Source organism: Cynocephalus volans, chromosome 1 (genome assembly GCF_027409185.1).
Source record: "Cynocephalus volans isolate mCynVol1 chromosome 1, mCynVol1.pri, whole genome shotgun sequence".
In the NCBI taxonomy this organism is placed as follows: Eukaryota; Metazoa; Chordata; class Mammalia; order Dermoptera; family Cynocephalidae; genus Cynocephalus; species Cynocephalus volans.
Window position 1 is genome coordinate 178,662,672 of NC_084460.1, and position 14,514 is coordinate 178,677,185.

Sequence of the window (14,514 nt, forward strand, 5' to 3'; positions counted from 1 at the left end):
AGTTTGAAGACAATTCTCCTCAATGGGGAAAAAAGGAGATCAAATGGCCCTTGGGCTGTTCTCCTTGAGTAATCAGTTGCCTTTGAGTAATCAATTCCCATTAGGGGCCTATTTCCTGCTTGTTCTTCTCCTGCTAAAACATACTCTTTTGCTGCTCTCTTTGGCATCTTTTCCAAGCCTTAATTTTTCTGGGCTTTGGACCGTCTAATTACAATGTAGGATTTTCCAACTCTTTACTACTGGTTCTCAGTCAATGTCCCTCCTTCCACCTTTTGCACATCTCTTTTTACAATCTCAGCTCACAAGAGAATACTTTGTACAATGCTATATCTCTTTGTTCCTTGATGAAAAGATTTGTTACTTGATTGTCAGATTGTCAGAATTCATTTTAAAGAACCTCCGGTTCCACCTGAGCCCTATTCCCCGTTATAGTCTCTCACTTTTGACTGTATTCATTTTTTTCCTAAATTCTTTTCAATCCACTATCCATATCACCATCTAGTCTTTAGCATCATGGTCATTTGCTCCTACGGTTATTAAAATCTAGGAATTAGCTCAGCATATAATGAAAAAATAAAAATATGATAAAATTATTTCCATGACCCAGTAAACTCTTCTGTCAGAATAAAATAAATTAAAATACAAAGTGAGCAGAGGCAGTCTTACGATCAAAAATGTTTGATTATTCATAATAGTCAATAAATGAAGCAAAGAGAATTGCCTAAAGATAGGAATTAAGAAAATCATTGCTCGGCCACACAATATTACACAATAATTTGAATGATTCTTTTGAATAATTTAAAATAATATGAAAATTTTGTTCAACATAAAACAAAAAAAATCAAGGTACAAAATTACTTTCAAAATGTAACTATTTAAGCATACATGTGAGCGTACTATAAAAATTTTGTAAAAAGATTTGTATTATCTTGAAATTCTATCTTTCCACAAAATGTGTACGTTTGTGAACATATACACACACATTTTTTAAATCAAAATAAGCACTGAAACATTAAGAATGCTAAGTTCTATGTTTTGAGACTGTAGAGAATTTTTCTTCTCGCCTTTTTCTGTATTTTGCCCTTTTCTTTAATAAGCATAATATTTTTTTGTACCATAAAAGTTTTATGAGAAAATAAGAACTAAATTCAGAGTAGCAGTGTCCAGCTTTTCTACCTGCTGGTAGGTTGAATAAAATTATCTGCCAACTAGGCTGAGAACATTTTTATGCTCTGCTTGTAGTATCGGGTAGGAAAAAGAAAATGTGTTTCAAAGGAAAACTACGCATCCTGTATATCATACCCTCCTGGGCTACCAGATGCTAACTTTGTACTCTTTGCAACTCTTTGTAAGGTGCAGGTAACAGACAGATAAGTAAATCCTGTCCAGTCTGGTGCTGACTTAAATGATTTCCTCCAGCTGTGGAAAAAGAATTTGGTCTCCATTTATAATTCATCTCAATGTTTTCTTTACTTCATATATAACATCCATGCTATTTTGACTTTTCCAATGAACCCTTACAACACCTGCCTAGGGCCCTCACATCACATGAATAAAAAAAATTCCTTTATGTGGGTTCACTTTATTCACCTCTATTAGATGATTTACCTTTTTCTGAAAATTATCTTTTAGCAGTCTGAAAACTTGTTTTGTTCCACTGAAGATATAAAAATGAACCTGGATAATAACCTTTATATCTCTGAAGATAAGGTGCTCTCTCTCCTTTAGACTAAACAACCAAAATTTGCCCCACCCCTTTGCCCTCAACTCTCCTTCTAATCACAGCAGGAGTGCCCTACCTCATGCTCCCTCCTGCTTTTTTTTTTTAAGGTGGCTAGCAAAATCAAGTAGAATATTCTAGTCAAATCTAAATATACAGAGGCATTAATGAATATTACTACATGTCATATCCCTATGATCCATCTCAGTACCATCAACATTTGCATTCAAGTAAATCTTCTGATGACTCAGGCACAACTTGTAATTCACTCTCAGTTCCTGTCACTGCTGCTTCTAAGTAGGTTTCTGGGTAGACTTAAAGTGATTCAGTCATTTGAAACTTGCATTCATTCAACATATATTCACTGAACACCTACTACACGCCAGATGTTATTCTAATCTCTGGGGATACAGCCTCGACCTTTAATGGCACTTATACAAACAGCCCAGATTGTGGTACTAGAAGTTCACTCTCACACTTGACACAGGATAAAACCACAGATCACAAGGGTGAGGAGATGAGCATCAGAAACAAGTTTCCTATATTAAGAAATAGCCCAGCTGAGGAAGAAAATTCACACTGTAGCCTTAGATACAGGACAAAAATTCCACCAACGAAAACAATATCATGACTATTTTACTTATAAATAACATCTTAAAAAAAAAAAAAAAAATGCAAACTCAAACTCAGCTTTACTGACAGGTGTCCTGAGAAAAAGGGGAACCTTACCTCTTTTTTCTCGCCAGTCTGTTCAGCAATCAGCTGGTCAAACACAGCCCCAAATTCTTCATGGATTTTCTGCATTTCATTGATGTGACTTGCAACTTTGTTCATGGTCTTGATGGCCACTGGAAGAAAAGGTCGTGAAATGAGGCTAGATCATCCAAACACGGGAGCACAGTGGGGAGCACAGTGGGGAGCACAGTGGGGAGCACAGTGGGGAGCACAGTGGGGAGCACAGTGGGGAGCACAGTCGGGAGCACAGTCGGGAGCACAGTGGGGGCCCCAGGCTGGGGCGCGGCTCACCGTCCAGGTGGTAGTGTTCCTCGCTCTCCGCATCGGTCAGAGCGAACAGCTCCCTGAGCAGAAGCGGGTACTTCAGGATCCGCTGGATGGGCTTGATGAGGTAAGACTCGAGCGTGGACGAGTGCTGCTGCTTCGGGTTCTGGGCATCTAAGAACGCCTTGAAAGCCGTGTCTGTCTTGGCTAGAAGAGTTTAAATATGGTTGTCAGGGGACGCCCAAATGACTCTCTTCTCACAATTTCACTCATTCATTTATTCCAAGGTGCCTTTTTACAGAACTGAGCAAAGAGTGGGTTATGGGGGTGGGGTGGCACTCAGAGAGACAACTGGAAGGGCAAACTATGGCAAGAAGGGAAAAGATATTTGTTTACTGGATGGGGTGCTGAGGAGTTAAAGGATAACAGAGTTTGTATATCCTAGACACCTGGATTTTCATGGACTGATGTTTATCTTCCTTATATTAAGCATGTTTTTTGATTGTGATGTTTTGACATCAGGGGCCTTATTGACCCTGGGGAGACTAATCCCCTCCCAGGGCTAGCCAATTCCCAGAGATAGTAAAGAACTAGCCTGCAAGCATGCCTTTTATGTGCAAGCCAACCAATCCAGAGTCCCTGCACAGCCACCTTCTCTAGGAGGCTCTAGGCCACTGTTCCCAGCTCTAATCACGCCAGGCACTTACTACACCCAGAGCCCGCTGGAATTATTTGAACTAGCCAGTGCTAAACCTGATTACCCAGCCTCACCTGTTCCTTCTTCCAAAAACCAGAATAAAGCCTCTTGCCCACTTGTCCCCCTCTCTCCTTCCGCCTCCTGATGGACCCTGCTGCTTCCCCATGTGGCGCTGTGTGGCATGGAATGCCCCTTTCTCTTGGGAACTGTGAGCTACAAACTATAGTAACTGTCCCCTGATATGTTCATCTCACCCTACATGAATAATAATAAAGCCTACATTTGAAACACTCCTTACCTTGGTTTTCCTAATCTTTCAAGCATTTCACTGCTGGTAGAACCTCTTTTTTAAAAAAGGCGGGAAAATACAACCAGAGCTGCAAGGTGCTGCTGTTTCTAAGTGGAGCGAGGCTGGATCTCCCACAGCGATCTGTTCAATGTAAACTCAGCAGTACCAGCTGTTAGGTCTGTGGGGCGGGGATCTAACCTGATGCAGCTCAGGCAGCATTTTCCGCACCTGCCTCACTTTCATGTGTCCCAGGTTCAATCCCTCCCTGGGGACTGAGGGGCACCAAACAAGGAGAGAGGCACTCGCCAGCGGATGATTAGGAAAATGTGGTAATGCCTTTCAGGTGCAAAGGAATGTTAGGGGAGGGCAAAAATATGGAAAGAAGGGAAAATATATCCAAGTGACTTGACAGTGGACACATGGAGGAGTGTGCAGGTTGGACACAACCGGGTGCTGGAAGGGTAGTGCACCCGAACTGGGCACTGGTGCTCCATGCCCCTCCCCCACACCTTGCCCTATGCATCTCTTCCATTTGGCTTTTCCTGAGTTATATCCTTTATAATAAACCAGTAAAACACAATCAACATTTGAACATACGCTTCTTTTTTGGGGGGGGGGGGCAGTTGGTTGGTAAGGGGATCCAAACACTTGACTTACGTGTTAGAACACATGCATTCTTCACATTCAGAACCTTAATATTCATCTGGATGACTTTTGGCCATCAGAAGCTAGATGCAGCACTGCAGTGACTCAGGACTATTCATAACCGCACCCAGGATGACATAGGAACTCAAAGATCTCTTCAATAAATATGAATAATCAAAAGGGGGGATATAGATATAGATTTTTTTTAAGTTTCTGATAAAAATGTATTTCCATCTCCAGTGGTTAGGAGTGTGAGCTAAGACCAACAATATTGTAAAATGGCATTATGAAATCATAAAGTGATTCTTCTGTTTTTATTCAATTAAGAAAAACAAATCATGGGGGAAGACCTCATAAGACCAAAATCTTCCCACCCCTTTTAAGCCCATTAAGAGAAATCAGAATCCCATGGGTTCAGCTATCATTCCTCCTCCTTCCAAAGAACAAATCCCTGAAGAGAAAAGACTGGTTGGCCCATGTGCCATGGAAGTCAGGCCAGGCCCAGAGCCCATTCATGGGAAAGCTATGGTCTCCACGGGGCATCCCAAGTCTCAGATCATGTCTAGAATGGCCTAGAAACAGCCCCCACACACACACACACCACCCAAGTCCAAAAATATGGATGTGGGTATTTAACCCATCAACTATATTTCATGTCACAGGATGAGTGCACTTGGTGAGATCTGTTGATAACCATGTATGTGTACTCTGTTAGATTACTCTTCACCTTCTTGATTCATTTGGCAATTAGAAAAATGTGGGTCACACCTACTGTTTTAAGGGATAGTCCTGAAAGAGACTAGAGTATTTTTCAGGTGCAAGAAATAATGCTATTGAATTAAGAAAAACCCATGGGGGCAGAATTTTCGCTAATTCAGTGATTAAAAATAACACAAATTGCTCTAAAGACTGTAATGTTTATAATTTCACTGTATAGCAGAGCACTCTAAAATGGTTACTTTAACAATCTTATAACAATTAGCAATCAATAAAAGTTTTCAAGAAACACACACAGTACTACACAACCAGTATAACACATGAGAAAACACGGTCAAGGTCAGACAGTAGGACAAGGAGATTTCCAGCTCCCCTTTAAATCTAGGGGCTGAACTAGAATTCTTGCAGACTAATCACTATCTTAAGGCTGTCATTATCTGGGGAATACTCTTTTGTTATCCAGAGACCTGCACTGTATTAATTTAAAACCTATTATAGGAAAAAATTAAGTCAAGCTAGTTCTGTCTGACAGCAAACATAAACATCAGACACAAATTAATTACATATGCAGGGACTTGATCGGCAGCTGTTTACTTGGCAGCTACAATGAAGTGTTAAGGAACAGCAGGCTGATTTCCAGAGATTCTTTGAAATCAAACTTTCTATGGGTTCTACTGTTTACCAAGGGAATGTTTCTTTAATCCTTTTATACATCACCAACCACCACATGCTGAACTATGGAAACACAACTCCCTCCTGGAGGCTCTCACAAAGCTCCATCATCTTCTCAAAACACTTGAGTAGCTTGCCAATATAAAAATTTTACTTTGTTCTGCACAGAAATAACTGTAACTAGAGTAATTTCCATGAATAGCTGAAACAATTTCAGAAGTGATGGTGGTAGCTGTTATTACAGACCCAGGAACAAAAATAGGTGAGGGAAAGATGAAATTCCACAAAAAAAGTATGTTAAGTGTAAAAGGTTATAATAGAAATTCATGAAAAACAGGAATAAAGCGGGGAATTTCTAAATCCCCTATGTTTTTACATAACTGCAAAATGACCTATCAATTCTGGCCCAAAATAGCTGAGTGGAAATTTTTATTAAAGAAAACCGATAAAACTATTAATTCAAGATATGAATGCGTTTCTTTTCTCAGTACCCTTATCTGTGGCTTGTTGGAATGTCTACCTGGCACATCATGACTCTCAGATTTTGGTTTAAAGCCTCCAACCCTTGTCAGCCACACAAATGGGAATCAACAGTCGACATACACCTGGCCACTCAATCCTCAGGGGCCTTACCTTTCACCAGGACCTTGGGGACTTTTGTGTGGCTGGCGCAGAAGGCACTGTAGAGCTTGAAGCGGTCAGCATAATACAGAAAGGATCCCCCCAGAGAGAACAGCACTTTCTAGATTTAATGAGAAAAGGCAGTTGGTTCATTTTCCTTCTCATCCAGAAATATCAGCAGAGAGCTCACATCTGCCTGCCCCTCCCCACAAACCAGCATCACCCATGCCCATCAGGGCACTTTTTCACTCACTGATGCCCTAAAATTGGCTGTTTGAAAGTATGCAGGTGTACAAATGTGTGGAGTAGATGGTGGGTTTTTCTCTTCTTAGTATGTAACAGTGGAGATGTCCCTGGTTTTCCAGGTCTGTTTTTTAATGGCCTATCTGGAATGTTTGGATGTTGATGAGAAAATACATATTTTGAAAAAGGCAGAAACTTGAATTCTCTCATTAGCTCCTGTTGGGACATACAAGTGACAAACCAAATAAAGGCAGGAAATGCTCACACTCCGCAAAATAGAAAACGTACTTCTTTGATCACGACACCCACCCTCCCCCGAGCCACTCTCTCTAGCAGGGAGCAGTTGAGCACGTAAGCAATATTAATAAAAGAAACACGCTCAACCACAGCGACTGGGAATCACCTCCTTGGCCTGTGGGCCCTGCTCTAAGAGAATTAAACCAGGTGGAGGCCTGCCCTATGCCTGAGATGGGATACTTTTCATCACATATATTTTGTATAAATGTATACATAAAAGAGAACTCAGAAAAATAACCTCTATAAGCTTCACATTGGTCTAGTCTTATTCAGAGAGAAGCTTTACTTATTTAGGCTTCAAATTAAAAGTGAGGTTCCAAGCAAAGAAATAGGGTTTTGGATTTCAGTGATAAACTGGGTTCCCCAAAGTGCAAATTATCTACCAAACAATGCAGAAAAGTCTACTAGTCTATCTACCGACTAAACCACACAAAATTGGTGATTAGAGGCTTAAATTCTTTTCCTACATGTTCTACTTTTCCTCCTTTACTTTTCAAGCCCCACCCCCACCCCCCTGGCTTAGAAGGTCTCAGCAGGAGCCATCTGATTCTGTGAAGTACAGATATCCTTTGAACCTCACCTGAGAATTAAACAAGAAAAGTTACAGAAGAAAAAGCTCCAAATGTAACCCCTCCCTTTAGGCATACTAAAGGCATTCATTTGTTTAACTTAGTTTCTAAGTGCATTCTGAACAGTAACACATAAAACATTAAGGTATTCATATATTCTTCCGGCCTTAAAAATTGATCTCAGGGGACACCGTGCACATAAATGTGATGGGTTTATATATTAAGACTGCATTTCCCTTTCTCTTCCACAGGACTTCAGAGAGCCTCTTACAGGCTGATGTACACTGCAAATTTCCAAGTGGAAATTTTATCCAAACTTACTATTAAATTTAAACTTATATCAAAATGAATTATTTCTTTGTGATACCACTTTGGGATTAGTGTTCTATGTAATTCAGTCTGAACATTTTAACATATTTTTTATGTTTTTGGCCAAATATACAATCAGGATTTAAAGAGAGGGGAAACTGCAGAAACTGAGAGCAACGGGTTTGGGAGCAAACACGGATTATCCAGAAGCCGACTCAGAGGAACCTGAGAGAAGCCCACCAGCCAGGAATATTCAATGTGCCTCAGATGACGCACATTGCGCATCTGCTTTACAGATGGAAGGGAGATTATCAGGTTATGCAAAGAGCAGCAGCAAAGTGAACATCAGTGAAGAAGGTCCTACTTGAATGGGATTTAGGACAGTGATCACTTAGGGTGAACTCACTAGAAGAATCAAAGTACCAATCTCTCCCCTAGAATAACTCTGCTTGTGAAACACTCGTGTTCATATCAAAGTTCTGACAACCGAAGTCTCCTTGGTGTTAATCCTTTAAGTAATTAACTGGACCTAAACTCAAAGAACTGGCCCCACAGCAAAAGACTGGTAAATGACTGTAAGGAATGCTAGATACCTTAGGTTAAAACAAAGTCTTTGAAGGTGTATCTTTATCGACTTTTATGATACTCCAAATTAAGCGACTTCTTTCATTTATTGACAAACTACTAGGCCATACCATGTGTTCTAATATCCAAATAATTAATTTACTAATTTAGAAAACAGATATCATTACAAAGAGAAACAATAAAACAAACTGTATTTCAAATAGATAGCAAAGTCATCATAAAGAGGGGAGAACATTAACTCAAGAAATTTTAAAACACAAAAATGAACTAAATGAAGTATTTGGGGTTAAGAGGATATTAGCCTACAACTTACTCTTAAATAATTCAGGAAAAAAATTATGTTCCATGTACACACACACATACACACATACACACAGGGAGGAAAAGAAAAGATAAAGCAAATGTAGTCCAATAGCTTTTTTGTTTGTTTTTAGCAGCTGGCTGGTACAAGGATCCAAACCCATGACTCTGGTGTCATAAGGCTGCACTCTAACCAACTGAGCTAACTGGCCAGCCCCAGTCCAATGTTAACATTTGGGAATCTGGATAAAAGGTATCCAGAAGTTCTTTGCCCTATTTTTGCAACTTAAGTCTGAAATTATATTCAAATAAAAATGCATACCTATATATATACATACATATTCACATACTTGTGTATGCATATATGTGTATTCTAAGTAGCTCCTGTTGCAGAGAAGTACTGTAAAAAGATAACACAAATGCACAAAACATACTGAGGTGAAATATTGAGTGGAGGAAGTGTACAAGTTTAGGAGTGATGGAGTTTGGATGTGTTGTCCCCTCCAAAACTCATGTGGAAATTTGATCCCCAATGTGGCAGTGTTGGAAACTGATTGAGTCATGGGGGCAGATCCCTCATGAATGGATTAATGCTCTCCCTGGGGGAGGAGGGATTAATGAGTGAGTTCTCGCTCTATTAGTTCCCGCGAGAGCTTGTTGTATATAGGACACTGGCACCTCCCCTCTCTCTCTCTTGCTTCATCTCACCATATGATCTGCTGGTACCCGCCGGCTCCCTGCCACTTTCTGCCATGAGTAGAAGCAGCCTGAGGCCCGTGCCAGATGCAGCTGTCCCAGAATCGTAAGCCAAATAAACATCTGTTCTTTATAAATTACCCAGTCTCAGTTAATTCTGCTATAGCAACACAAAACGGACTGAACACAAGGAGCTAAAGTGAAGACTAATATTACACAGCCAGATTCCCACAAGTGTTGGAAGATGACCAGAGTGTCTGGGGACCTGTATGTATATGGACAACTGATTTTTAATACAAGTGTAAAAGAAGTTCAGTGGGAAAAGAAGGATGGTCATTTCAACAAATAGTGCTAGAAAAATTAGTTATTCATATACAAAAAGGTTAATTTTGATTCCTACATCAAACCATAACAAATTTAAGTCAAAATAGGTCAAAGGCCTAAATGTAAGTCTCAAAAACCACAAAACTTCTAAGAGAAAACAGGAAAAAATCTTTGTGACCTTGGTTTAGACAAAGATTTCACAGATATGATAGCAAAAATATGGTTCAAAAAGGAAGAATTTGAAAAATTGTACTTCATCAAAATTAAAAGCTTCTGCTCTCTGAAGAGAGAATGATAAGACAGGCCTCAGATGGGGAAAAAATATTTACAAATCGTATATCTGATAAAGGATTTATATTCAGAATAAGCAAAGAACTCTCAAAACTCAGTATAAGTAAACAAAGAACCCAGTGAAATAAATGGGTAAATGACTTGAATAGACAACTCAGAGAGGATCTATTGAAGGCAAATAAGCACATAAAATGTTAATTATCATAAGTCATTTGGGAAATTAAAATTAGAGCCACAGCGAGGTGCCACTACATACCTGTTAGAAAGGCTAAAATTAAAAAGAGTAACCACGAGCTCCTCAGAAGAGTAAGAAGAACTGTGGGTGGGAGGGCACAATGGTGTAACCACTTGGGAAAACAGCTGGGCAGTTTCTTAATAAGTTAAACATACACTAGGCCAATATCCAGCCATTCCACATATAGACGTTTACTCAAGAGAAATGAAAGCATACATCCATACTAAAACTTGAATGCAAATGTTCACAGCAGCTTTACTTGTAATTGCCAAGAAGTGGAAACAACCCAAATGCCCAAAAGTCAAAAAAATAAAGTTTATTATATCCATACAATGGAATACTACTCAGCAATAAGAAGGAATAAACTACATGTGAAGCAGTATGGATGGATCTCAATATGACTATGTTGAGTAAAATAAGCCACATAAGAGTACATGCTGTAGGATTCCACTTACATAAAATTTCAGAATGCAAATGTATCTACAGCAACAGGAAGCAGAGCATGGTTGCCTGCAGGTGGGGAGTACTAAGAAGCAGGCAAGAAAAATCACCAAGAGGTAGGAAAAGACTTTCAGGGGTGATGAGTATGTTCACCGTCCTAATGTGATGATGGTTTCAAAGTGTATCCATATGTCAAAATTCAAATTATACACTTTAAGTATATGCACTGCATTGATATCAATTATACCTCAATTAATCTGTTTTTAAAAAACGTATACAAGGGTGACATGTAAGCCAATGAATGAAAGAACTGGAGATGCAGCACAGGAAATCTCAGCAATAAAAGAAAGCCAAACAGGGAAGAGGAAATAAGCCATAAGCATCCTTACTAAAGGCATTAGTCATAAATCCTCATTAAGGCTGCAAGGACACTGTGTGCTGGAAGAGTGTCTTCCTCCTGAATAATAAGCATTTCCACTATGCAGAGTTTCCAAGAACAGGGCAAATTAATTTGTTTACTGGGAGATCAGGGGTTGATATTCAAATTTCCTAAAAAAGTATTAAAGGCTCCCTCATAAACGGAACAAAAGGTCAAGGTTGGTACATCTTCCAAAGCAGAAGCCTGCAACTGCACCAGTTTAATACAAGTTGATGGCAATGGTGTGCCATTAGCCAGACAAGCAAGACACACTTGGTTCCCCTCCTGGACTCCTTTAGAACGGATCCCCACTGGGCAGTCCAATGGAGATGTCAACAGCATGAGCACAACAACTTACCGAAGACAGCATAGATTCTCCTGCAACGTGTTATCAGGGGATCCACGCTGACCCACAGGATAACTCACCCATGACGTTAGGGGGAAGCTTCACTTTTTTGAGGATGAGACTTACCTTAAACTGGTCGACTTTCTCAAGCTTTTCCAAATCCGGTACCAGTCTCACTCCATCTTCTAGAGTTTTTAGGAATTCTACTTGAAACTCTACCATTTCAGTTAAGTTTCCAAAGAGCACATCAAGCTGGAAAATGAAAAAGAATTTAATCCACCCCATATTTCATAAGTGTTCAGAAACTTTATCAGTACCTGATTACAAGATTTTTCTACCAATACTTATCAATTAAGATAACGATCCCACTACCAAATGGTGGGCAGCTACTCTCCAAGTGCACTCCAAAGCTTAACAGGCAATAATTTTACCTGTTTGTTACAACTAAGTGAATTCAAAATGTTTCAGTATTGTGTGTGCTCCCCATCCCTTCCTCTTTACCAACAAATCAGACTGCAATGTGACCCTCAGAAAATTAAGACCATTTCCACCATACCTCATCTTGGGTGAGAAAAGTCTCCTTTTGAAGAGGTTTTAGGTATCTCTCCATAAGACAGTTTAAGTCCTAAGAGTTGAAAGGACACCTCATTAGCACATCTACCAGTTTATAAAGAATCTAAAGGAGAAAAAAACATAGTATGTCCCAAATGTCCCCATTATAGTTTTTAGGTCATTAAAATCCATTTAAGCAGGAGTAAGCTAAACTTTTCTGTAAATATCCCAGGTTTTTCAGGCTATACGGTTGCTGTCACAACTACTTAGTTCTGCTGTTGTAGCAAGAAAGCAGGCATAGGTAATACGTAAAGGAATGAGCATGGCTGTGTTCCAATAAAACTTTATTTGTAAAAACAGGCAGCAGGCTGGATTAGGCCCAAGGGCCATAATTTGCTGACCCCTGATTTAAAGACTGAAATAGATGATTAAAAACAGATCACACTGCTTCAACATGGGAAATATAACTAAACATCAGAAGAAGTGATAATATAAATAGACCTGACACGCTTCTGCCTAGACTAGATTATGAACATAACACCCTCAAATTTTTCAAAAACTAAATTCAGTTTTAGTATTAGTTCAATGATATATTTAGAGAGGTCAAAAGGATCACTTATATTCACCATCATCTCCTTCCTCAGTCAATCAATAATTATATCAATCGATCAATGAATTCCACATGTATCTTTTGTAAATACATATGCACCCATCAGAATACCTAAATATATATTAAAATTGCTATAAGAACTGACATGCTTTCTTAAAACTCAAAAGGAGAACTTGGCACTCAAAATAAAGGCCAAATTCCATACAACAGACCAAGATGCTCTTCATGACCATGATTTGCCTTCACTGTTAGTCAAAAACAGTACAGACACCCTCCAGCCCATTCCTTCAAGAAGCAGAGGGAGAGCAGGCAGGAAAGGAAGGGCTAGGAGAACAGGTACCTTCACGTAGGTGCGCTCAGTCTCCAGGAGCTCACAGATCACCTTGCGCAACTTATCCGCATCTGAGAGCTGCCGCATCGTTGACAGCTGAGGCCCTGCGGTGTCCTGAGGAGACGGGCTGGAGTCTGAGGGGTTCATCTCATGCAAACTGCGGCAAAATGCAGCCACCTGTTCTGTGCTCTTCAGCGCACAGGTGAAAAAGCAAGGCAGGTTAGAGAGACTGGTCTGCACCTGTCCCTCCCAAAGGTGTCCTTCCTGGTTAATGAACTGGCACATACAAATTACATCTCGTGCTTCTCCCCAAATTGCTCCACACATAGGAGAGCTCATTGAATGCTCAAAACAACCATAATCACAACTGCTAACATATGCTGAGTGCTCCCCGCATGCTGTGTCTGATGCAGTTCATCCTCCCACATGGTAAGGAAGGGCTATGATCATTCCCATTTAACAGGTGGGGCAATGGAGGCCCAGAGAGGGTAAGGAACTCATCCAAGGTGACACACCTCCTAAGTGGCAGAGCTCGGATTTGAACCAGGCAGTTTGGTTCCAAATCCTGTGATCTTAACCGCTTTGCAAAAAGCTGATAAATCAGGAGACAGAAAAGTTAAATGCCTTTCACCCAAATTACAACGCTAATTAATTATCAGACCCTCAGTTCAGTCCACTATCTGCTTACTTTACAGTGTTGGAAGACAATTTTACAAGCTAAGATTCTTCCTGTCGCTGTTAAAAACTGACACTAAGGCAACTTTCTAGATAAAGACAGATACCCATACACTAAAAAAAAAGTTTCTACCTCTCCAACTTCTCAAAAGGCAGAAAGATACTACTCTCCTCTAAGAATAAAGGAGTTGGTCCTGAAACAGGCCTAAATGGGAAATCCCAGTCTCACCTATCCTCTATTCAGGATGACTCAGGTGAAGGCTGTAAAGGCTGGAAGGATTTTGTTATCCATTTGAAGTTCAGGATTCTAGGATTCTAAAAGCTCAGCTTTTCAAGTTATGCAAGACTGTTCTCCAAAGCACGAGCTGCTGAAACACCCGTGAGATCAGGAGTTCTCCATCTTGGCTACATACTGAAATCACCTGGGGAGCTTTTAAACATCCCAATGCTCAGTCAATACCCCATATCAATTTAATCAGAATCTCTGGGGTGGGACGTGAAGGTGTCAGTATTTTCTTAGAGCTCTCTATGGAATTGCTTCAGAGGCTATTCTGTAGCACAAAATCTAGTTTATTAACATTTGTTCAAATGCTCTCTAAATATTTGATGGACACCTCTTTGAAGGTACTGATTGCCTTCTCGTAGTTCTCTTCCCTGCTTGTGTTGTCTAATTCAACCCCAGGCAAAAACTATTCCCCTAGGCACAACCCTAGGCATAAATAAATATGAGTTCAAGTAAAGAATTACTTCTAACACTCACCTACCCAGGAGGAACATGAGAAGAACATCCTCCCCAAACAACAATTGGTGCACAGAGCTGAAAGTCAAGCCTGGCATTTTGTGTAGGTCACAAAAACTAAAACCAAATGCAGTCCATGGGGCAATTTTTAAACAGGGAGGAAGACAGCTGACATTAAGGAACCTTTCCCTCA

The 14,514-nt window shown here is 40.0% G+C and overlaps 1 protein-coding gene across 3 annotated transcripts in view; it reads right to left on the minus strand.

The window, feature by feature from the left end:
- TIAM1 (TIAM Rac1 associated GEF 1) overlaps positions 1 to 14,514 on the minus strand; it is a 141,360-nt gene that overhangs the window by 18,668 nt on the left and 108,178 nt on the right. For 2 of the 3 annotated variants that reach the window (XM_063094812.1, XM_063094819.1), the window contains 6 exons: positions 12,917 to 13,096; positions 11,971 to 12,039; positions 11,541 to 11,666; positions 6,373 to 6,481; positions 2,747 to 2,926; positions 2,450 to 2,568 (listed from right to left, as the gene is read on the minus strand). In XM_063094812.1, the coding sequence (XP_062950882.1) occupies positions 2,450 to 2,568; positions 2,747 to 2,926; positions 6,373 to 6,481; positions 11,541 to 11,666; positions 11,971 to 12,039; positions 12,917 to 13,096 (783 nt within the window). The remainder of the gene's footprint in view (positions 1 to 2,449; positions 2,569 to 2,746; positions 2,927 to 6,372; positions 6,482 to 11,540; positions 11,667 to 11,970; positions 12,040 to 12,916; positions 13,097 to 14,514) is intronic. The other variant, XM_063094823.1, reaches the window with a different exon arrangement.